The sequence below is a fragment of the Haemaphysalis longicornis genome, unplaced genomic scaffold, assembly GCF_048455015.1.
Source record: "Haemaphysalis longicornis isolate Haplotype H1 unplaced genomic scaffold, Haemaphysalis longicornis Haplotype H1 scaffold_1, whole genome shotgun sequence".
In the NCBI taxonomy this organism is placed as follows: domain Eukaryota; kingdom Metazoa; phylum Arthropoda; class Arachnida; order Ixodida; family Ixodidae; genus Haemaphysalis; species Haemaphysalis longicornis.
The window spans coordinates 220993954-221003545 of record NW_027526203.1 but is presented as its reverse complement, the minus strand read 5'-3'; the positions used below and the strand labels follow the sequence as shown (position 1 = coordinate 221003545).

At 49.2% G+C, this 9592-nt stretch overlaps 1 protein-coding gene across 1 annotated transcript; it reads left to right on the top strand.

Annotated features, from left to right (window-relative positions):
- The first annotated feature begins 2943 nt into the window (after window positions 1-2943).
- On the top strand, window positions 2944-7076 carry LOC144157762 (uncharacterized). The gene is made up of 6 exons (XM_077688531.1): window positions 2944-3163; window positions 3258-3420; window positions 3670-3773; window positions 4097-4231; window positions 5119-5267; window positions 7029-7076. Exons 1-6 carry the CDS (start codon window positions 2944-2946, stop codon window positions 7074-7076), a joined length of 819 nt encoding a protein of 272 aa, XP_077544657.1.
- Window positions 7077-9592: the final 2516 nt, after the last annotated feature.

Sequence of the window (9592 nt, the reverse complement as noted above, 5' to 3'; positions counted from 1 at the left end):
CTAGTTGGTATTCTGAATTCATGGCTGTAAATTTTGCGCAACTTTAGACGAAGACAGATACAGGTCTTCGTGTCGCTTTTTGTATCTGTCTCCGTCTAAAGTTGCGCTAAAGTTACAGTCATGAATACACATTTAGCTACACAATACTTGATTACGAAAGAACTTCGAAAGTTCTAGTCCCTACACAGATTTTTTTTTTCGCGCACACCTCAGAGGGAGAAGAAAATAACTTGAAAGTTCCACTCAATGTATACTTATTTCTTGGGCTCACCTCAACACAGGAATGTTCTTTAGACATTAAAAAAATTCGTTTCAGTTCAGAGACACAATAATTGGGAACCTATATGTTAAATGAAAGCACGCACACTTATGCTTCAAGCCCTGCCTTTCGGGCCAGTTAACGCAAACTCCGAAAGAAAGCGTTGACCAGCTCATTAACCTGCATACACTTCCGAGAAATCATGTTCACACCAACAAACTGCAGCCATAAAAAACTGTTGCGACACAATGATCGCACTGTAGACACTCATTGCTGGATTATATCTACGTACAAAAACAATGCGCAGCCATGTGCACGTCGTAGAACACAGAACACAAATCGAACGCACCCGTCTTTTCTTCTAATGACGCGTGAATTACCAGTGTGATTACCGGGAGTGGGAGGGAAGGCGGAGGGGGGGGGGGGGGAGGGGAGAAGACACCCAGACAAAAATCTTTCTTGTGTTATAAGCCGCAGATATCGGCCAGGTTGTTACAAGCTACCATCTAGCTCGTGTCTGGGCAGCGCCTCTTATCTCATCCTGTCCGATACGCCATGACCATTCTAACTTCAGACACCAAACCCACTCGCTATAAGATGACAAAACGCGGGCGCACAGTTTATATTGAACAGCAAAGCCGGCAATGCTACTTGGTTTTATTTATTTTTTAATGAGCGAAACGCTTGCAATGGCGGCGGCAGACAACGCATGTATTTCGGTATGGCCTTCCACTGCTTCATGTGAAAATCGCCTTGCATTGAACCACGGAGCAAGATATAGAGGAGCGCCGACTGTGGCCCAGAAAAATTCTTTTGCTCGGGCCGATAATGTCCACCCGCCGCCGGCCGCCCAGCTTTCCCTTTGCTCTCTTCCTCCTTCGTTTGCCCTCTCGTCGCTGTGCCTCTGTACATGGCTCTTCCCTTCTTCGCTCTCCCCAGAGGCGTCGTTTCTTTCGCAACAACGTCTGTCGTATGCTTGTCCTACAATGCAGGAGGAATGCCTGCACGCGCGGAATTTAAACACCCGTGCGCGGCCGGAATAGACGGCGCAGATAATCGCACGCCACCGCATACATGGTCGCTTATTTCCTATCGGGGGGCGTTTATTCTGACATTATGAAGACCCGCTAAAAATATTGTACTAACCCAGCAGATGTAAGACGCAACTGAACGACGACGACTTTAGAATCACCAAAGAATGAGTAAGAGTAACATGAAACGCCACAACATGCAATCTAGCGTGATTCGGCTTAGGACAAATCGATGCAGCGCAAAAATTACCCTCTGTTGTTGGCCCGCTCTCCGGCCGCCTGCTTAATTATTTATGCCGCTTCTGCGCACGAACAATGCTTACAAGGGTCGCCCGGAGTCTTCATCGGCAAACGGCAATGAGACACACATTTCTGTGCCAATGACTGAATTGGACGACTGCCCTGTTGTAATAAGTGTACAAAAACACTGTCACCTTGATAAGGCACCCAAGAATATCAAACGCAACCTTCATTGTAACTCATACCGCAACTTACCGCCCGATGTTCACTGTCGCTCTACGGTCGTGTTAACTCGTCGATAACGCCGTGGACTCCAAATAAAATGCTGCGATTTGTATGGCTGCAATTTTGGGCCTACGAGGGTTCCCGGCGTTTTTTTTTTTCTCTTTAAGCGGCTGACCAGCAAAACAGCCTGCTCGTCAAACCTTTCCTTTTGGGGAGTCATCACCACAGAGATATAGGGTCCGGACGAATTCAAATATCGCGAAATGAAGGCTTGTGAAAACACCGCACTGTCAGGGCCTCGATCTTGAGCAGATTGCTACGTCGCGGGCAGTCGCGGGTGATGTTATGGCGTTTCTGTTATTTTCTGATGAGCGTGTGAGTGCCGGTCCGTGTTCTAGGCACACTCTGTTTTGGACGTAAGTTGGAGAACGGCGAGAAAGCTGAGGCAACTTTTATAATCGCTAGTGATCAGAACCAGTTGCTCCTTTCGCCTTTTGTAAAACCTGTTAAACCACAGCCGAATTGGTGTTCAGAAATTTACAAAAAAGAGTCACATTTTCGGCAAGCACTGCGCAAAAGGTAGTGTTTGTATAGCAGCCATATGTCTATATGTGCGCTCTACATTTGGTTTTTCCGCCATGCAAATCAATCCTTAACGCATCTTTGCCGTGCCGTACGACCACTCACTTCCTTCGGGTTCGGGTTATCCAGAAGGTGCTGTCGAACAAGTTAATCAAGCCGTGCGAAGGAGGAGCGCAATTAACGCGAAGCGGCGCCAACGCAGGCCCAAAGCACTCCGTGCCCAAAACTACCGTCGCCGAAGCAGACGACAAAAGCCAACGGAATGCCTTCCGCCAACGCGCCCGCCGGCGCACAGGGAACGCCAGCCGCTTAGCCGCCGGACCATTCGCTGCGCCATCTACATTGCGCTCCGCGAGGGATGGACATTAAGAGCCCGCAGGAGAGAGCGAAGTCGGCGCTCCTGTTTATCTTGCTCCGTGCATTGAACACCGTGGTGTTACGTCAGATTTTTCGGAGCACTGAAGCAACGCTTGGCAGTAGTTTCGCCGCAAATATACATGGCTTGCACTGACGTCACGGTGAGGAACCCTGGAATACCATTCCGCCATGCCGGTGCAGTGGTGCAGTCAGCCGTAGCGATCGTGCGTCCACTGCCAGCGCGTCGCAATGGTGATCTGTGCAATTGTTGGATGCTCGAACCGAACCTGTTGGACCAAATCAACAAACAAAAACTTTTTTCGCCTTCCGAAGGTAATCGAGCATCAGGGTGACCGCACGAAAGAGCTTTGTGTGAAACGACGCAGTCTGTGGCTGGCGCGGATAAACCGCGCCGATCTCAACACCAAGAGGACTGGCATACGTGTTTGTGGCGCACACTTTGTAAAAGGTAAGCCATCGGCGTGTGCGCGATAATTATTTATCTGTGAGACTTGGAAGCACTACGGAGAATCTCGTTTTTAAACATCCCTTTGCGTCCGTAGGCAGACCGTCACAGCTGTGGGAGGAGGCGGACCCCGACTGGGCCCCGAAGCTGTTACTGGGCTACAGCGCGAAACAGGGAGATCCCGAACGCCACGCTCGCGCAAAAAGACGACGGAACCAGGCCCGTGCAGCTGACGCCGAGCGTATAGCCGAGACAATAGAGAGTTTTAGCATAGCGTGCTCCGTCCGCTAACGCTACGGCGGCGGGTAGCGGGGCGCGACTGGGGGGAGCAAATTCGTCACGGTGGGGTGGATTAGTTCCGCGAGGCCTGCCTTCGCCATGCCCGCTCTTTCCCTCCGCTGAGTGGCAACCTTCTCGCAGTCCCCGCGCGCGCATGCGCAGTCCGGTCCCGCTACCCGCTAACCTTAGCGTAGCGTACGGGAGCCGCTATGCTAAAACTCCCTAATGGCAACAACACAGACGACGCATCCGGACGCAGCTACCGTTTCTTCGTCGTCGTCGTCGCCGGCGCCAGCGGAAGACGGAGTCGGGGTAAAGAACAGTGACGAAACAGGTGAGCGTTTTTTCGTCAACACGTAAATGTGCGCTTGTTGGTTCGAACTATGAAACATGGTTAAGTAGCGCGATAAAAACGGGACAAAATTAGATAACACAGGACTAGCGCTAGCCCTGTGTTCTCTACTTTCGTCGTCGTGGTTTGAAACCAAACGTGTCAAAAGTGGAGAGAAAGTTTTTTTTTTTATCCGGCGGAGTACCTCAGATTTTGAATCTCCGCATGCTTATTTGCCAGTCCCGTCGCCAATAACTCCTCTCCGCATCTCAAGTGAATTTTTCGCGCTGCTTGATCATCCATGCAACAACTTCATTTTGTTCCAGGGAAGGCAGTCCAGACAGACCTGACAATGAGTGACATTGAAGCCATGGAGATGGAGTGCTTATCCCTAAACGAGCGCCTCTACGCTGCGCGAAATGAAAACAAGCTGCTGGAGCTGACTGAAGATGCCCTGAAATGTAGCGACACCAAAGTTGTGTACTACACCGGCATGGCGAATTTTAAGATCCTTTACGCACTGTTCAACGTTGTAGCGGGGTTTGTGTCGCATAACACTAACAACAGCTTGCTGAAGTTTCAGGAGTTCCGGCTTTTCTTGATGAAGTTAAAGCTACATTTGCACATCACTCACCTTGCTTTTAGGTTTAGCGTGTCAGAGGCCACAGTGTCGCACATATTCGACAAATGGCTACATGCTGCCTACTGCCGCCTTAAGTCTCAGATATTTTGGCCGCCTAGAAGTGTTTTGCAACGCACAATGCCTCAAGCCTTCTACGATTCTTTTGGAGAAAATGTTGCAGTCATCATTGACTGTTTTGAGATAAAGATAGAAAGGCCTTCATCATACTTGCCCCGAAGTGAGACATGGTCTCAGTACAAAGGCAGCAATACGGCAAAGTATTTGATTGGCATTGCACCTTAAGGCATTGTTAACATCTCTGAAGGCTGGGGAGGGCGTGCTAGCGATAGACTCATAACAGAGCACTGAGGTCTTTCGGACAACTTACTTCCGGGTGACGTAGTTCTTGCAGACGGAGGGTTCAATGTGATTTGATTGATTGTAGGGTTTAACGCGCCGACGCAACGCAGGCGATGAGGCGCGCCGTAGTGGAGGGCTCCGGATTAATTTTGACCACCTGGGGATCTTTATCGTGCGCCGAAATCTCGTACACACGGGCGTTTTTGCTTTTCGCCTCCATCAGAAAAGCGGCCGCCGCGGCCGGGAATCGAACCCGCGACCTCGTGCTCAGCAGCGCAACGCCTTAGCCACTGAGCCACCGCGGCGGGTGAGGGTTCAATGTGTCTGAAAGTGTGGGCTTCTACTGTGCGAGACTTCACGTGCCAGCGTTCACCAAGGGCAAGAAGCAACTGTCGGCAGCAGACGTGCTAAGCACCAAGAAACTAGCCAATGTCAGGATTCATGTCGAGAGGGTGATCGGGCTCATCAGAAATAAGTATGTAATCCTGAAGGCCACGCTGCCCATCGACTATGTGGTTTGCCGACCTGGAGATAATTTGACTCCACTTGACAAAATTGTTACTGTTTGCTGTGCCCTTTCTATTCTGTGCCCTTCAATAGTAGCATCACTAAAACAGTCTGCTAATTGAGCAAGTGCTTTCCGTTGACGAATGACATCGTATAGTCAGCTGTGATTGGAAACATTCATTCTAAGCGAAAACGCCCGTGTGTACGAGATTTCGGCGCACGTTAAAGATCCCCAGGTGGTCAAAATTAATCCGGAGATCTCCAGTATGGTGTGCCTCATCGCCTGCGTAGCGTCGGCTCGTTAAACCTCATAATCAATGGAAACTTTTTTTACTCCAGTTATTTCACTTATAATTTGAATGCAACGGAACATGTTGTACCGACTATGATTTCAAACAGCAGCAAAGTTATGGTTCAAGTCAAAGAAAGGAAGATATATGCCACGCGATTGTGCGTTTGAAAATTAGTTGGACACTAGTTAGTTTTCAGATGTAGAAACCTCGTCTGTATATTATTATTGCACTACTTTGTTATGACACTACAACACAAACTGGAATTTCTACAGTGCCACTGTGGTTACGCTCGAATTTTTTAGTTCTGTTTCTGCTGTTTGTTTTGTTCGAAATGTGTAGAGCAGCATTCTCGGCAGAATGCTCTTTTGCCAGCCTACGACTCTAAAGTGGCAAGGTGACCATTTACGTTTTTGTTTGGATCTTATGCGCTGCTGTGCTTCAGGCGTACCATATTCTGTGTGTCGTGCATTACTTTTACAAATCTTTGAATTTAGTACAAATTTGTGCAACTGCCCTTGCCACTGCTCGTGACGTGACTTCTTGAGATTCATTACTTCGGTGTTGTTTGTAGGTTGGCAGTAATACAATTATTGTACAATGCAGTTTCAACACATTTTTGTATTCTGATGCTACGTGTGTTCAATGTTGCCTGGCGGTCATGTGCAGAGTGTTCGTTTTGAAAGAAACATGGCACTGAGGGCTTAATAAAGAAGTCAGTGTATGAAGGGGTGTCGGCAACAGCTCGTCGCTCGTATTAGCCCACCGCATCCATTCAGTTACACTTGAGCGACAATTGTCGCTGTCGCTCCACGTGGTCCTTTATTTTAAGACTGCAAGCTCCTTCTACATTCCCGTCACAAGAAACATTAGCTTGCTCTTTTAGCAAATTTCATCAAGATAGTCTGTTGCTTCACACTGGCAGGCACAGCTGTGGTGAAATAAACTGTGGAAGCCTGACATTCGTCCTTGTCTTATTTGCACTCGGGACAAAACCATTTCTTCTCTTTTCGGGCCCGTTTCAGTCTGACACAGGACAAATGAAACCACTTGTAGCTGCACGCTTCGTTGTCGCAAGCTACCATCTTGCCTGTGTCCAGTCCACGACAGAACCAGTACTCTACTGTGTCTGCTGGCTGTTCTTCACGAATTCTGTCTTGCCTCGTGTAGTATCGGCTGAGCAACTCGGGCAGAATGACGTTCCGGAAAAACTGTCTTGCGGAAGACAAAATGTTTCTGCAAAACTGATCATTGTGTCTCACTTTCTCGATGTGCAGCACATTTGGTCCCCACACCACAAAGTCCCAAAAGTCAACATGGCACACTCTCATCTGAGTCTGAATTTGGTGGTAGTACGCATGATTGTCCAAAAGCTGAAGTTTTCCGCCAGTGTAACTCAGACATGAAATGCTGGTGGTGATATCTTGAGCATCTCTTAGCAAAAATGGGCACTTAAATTCCACAACACCTCTCCCGCAGCAGCTGCACGAGGTGATGGCATCCCGTGTTGCGCCGATGAACGAGTAAGCAGAACTCAGGTGGAGTCCAGACCTGTGGCACTCAAAGTTGTGGTGCTTTGTAGCTTCTTTGGCTTTGTAAGCCTCGAAAGCATCTTGCTCATGTTCTAAGCCCCACATGACGGCAGGAACTCTGAGGGAATTTTTTTCAGGGTAGCAAATCGATTTTACCAGTGATAAGCTAGGACTCTACACACTCGTGTGGCACACACTTTTCATCACTGACGCAGTCACTCTGCCAGCACGGTAAAGGAACCGGTCTGGCGAGTTACTTTGCTGCCTTGTTGCAGCCTCAACTGTCTTCACTGTGTCGGCCCTGATGGAAAAAGTGGCAAGAAAGTCGTCAGCCTTCTTCAAAAGCGTGTCGAGGTTGTCTTCCAAGTTCTCTTCGAGATACAGCTTCCTCAAGTGGGCAGGCTGTGTTTTTACAGGCTCCTGAAAGCTTTCGCAATACTCTGGAAGCACAGAAAATACTGCAGGTGTGACACCTGTGCCCTGAAATGCTCTGTACAGGTCGCCAAGCTCCTCTTGGGGTGCTGGCGGGATGTCCATTCGTTTTTTTAATTCGTTCCCTGCTGAACTGCTGCTGTTAATGATGTCGTACAGTTTTCGATTCTTTCCTCTCGATGAAGTGAAGTCGATGTCCTTCAGCCTCTTGAACTCCACCTTCTCCACGTACGCAGGAAGCCAGATGTTCGTTTTTGAGGTGCAGCTTGTAGCATTTTTATCTTCACACCTGTTTCAACTGCATACAGGCTGGCTCCAACATGAGAACAGACCTCACCTGCTCCTGCCATACAGGTGCAATGAGCAGTGAGCCCGACCCCGCTTTTCTGGCACAAAATCTACACATGCCGAGGCTGGTCCCGCAACCTTTGCAAATGGTTCACCTGTGAGAGAAAAAAATGCAATGCACAAGTTTTTCTTGCCCACACCTCTGCGCGAGCGCTCGTCACTCTTGATCGTGTCTCAAAACGTAACCGGCAACAGCGAAGAGTTGTTCTAGCGCGACCGTTTCTATTTCGAGCATTCCGTGCAAGATTTCCGAACCGACGAAATAGTAAAAAAGATCCTGGCTGCTTACCTCTCCGAGCAGAAGCACTTTGTCGTCTTGTAGCTGTTTAGCCGACAGGGACTTCACCCACTCGCTCGTGAAGTAATTATGTGCTTTGGTAGACTTGAATGCCTTCATCACTTCTAGTGTGAGGAAGTTGGCAGAAAACACGAGGTAGCTGAGGATGTCGCCGTAACTTATCTCCGGAAACAAGTCCACATCGCCGGCCGTGTCCATGCCCGGTCGTAGCATGAATGGGTCCTCGTTGTCGCACAGCCGCACCTTTTCCGCATACCGCACGCGTGCAGGCCCCGTAAGGTCCGAGCGGTAGGTCGCGTTGAAAGGTTTTTTGCTCGCTACCAGCGGCATGCAGCAGGAAAAGCGTGAAAAGCGACTAATCCGGAGCCCTCCACTATGGCGCGCCTCATCGCCTGCGTTGCGTCGGTGCGTTAAACCCTACAATCAATCAAATCAAAAGCGACTAGCTCAGCAGCAAACGCGTGCGCTCCCCAAACTGCTCACGCCGCAATGCCGGCACCACTGCACTAATATGGCGACCGCCGCGCGAGCGCTCGAGAGTGACGTCACGTGCAAGCTATGTATACTTTTTGGAGCAAGACGGCGGAGGAAAAAATGCTTAGGGCGCAGCACCTCTACGCCACCAATCGCGGTGGTAGTAGGTACGCCGTGAAAGGCAAGAAGCGCGTACAGTTGAGCTTGCCTTCTTTGTGAGCAGGTGCGTCGTGATGACATTGGATGGATTGAGGAGAGTCACCGGAGGAAACGTCCAATGAAGTCGCAAACCGTCGTCGACTTGGGGCCCAAACCTAGACTCATACCTGCTGCAAGAAACAACAAAAAATACCTTGATAAGTATACTGAATCGACGTTCCAGCAGTTACTAAGGCGATCAAAAAACAGCAATGCCACCACAAATTGATCTTGCGCGCAAGAGTGTGCGTGCCAAAGACGCGTTTACTTCTACTAAAACTTTGCGTACCTGCACAGCTGGGATATATTTGCACATTAGTTTCCACTCCAAGACGAGTGACATGTCTCATTAACTTCAGGTTACATGCGCGAAATATTTTGAAAACAGAAGAATGCAATCGGTCGGCTTTTAAGGAATTCACCATAACTTCTACAAAGCTAATTTTCTTACCTGTCGTCTTTGGAGAAGGCGAGAAACTTTGCCGAACTGTACCGCCCTGTGTTGCTGCACCACAGAGCTGCGCACGAGTGGTAACGCTCCTTCCTACGCTGCCCCATATTTAGAATACATTCGAATGTATTTTATAATGCAGCAAACCTTTCAGCCCGTGGAGGCGTTTAGGCAACCCGCGCAACCGTTTACACGTCGGCTCGCTCATGCACGTACCGAACTGGCCCGCCGTGCGCGCCGAGAGAAAGAAAAAAAAAATATTGGCGCCGGTGATCTGTTGCGCATGCGTGAGGAGGCGCGGAAGCGTTGA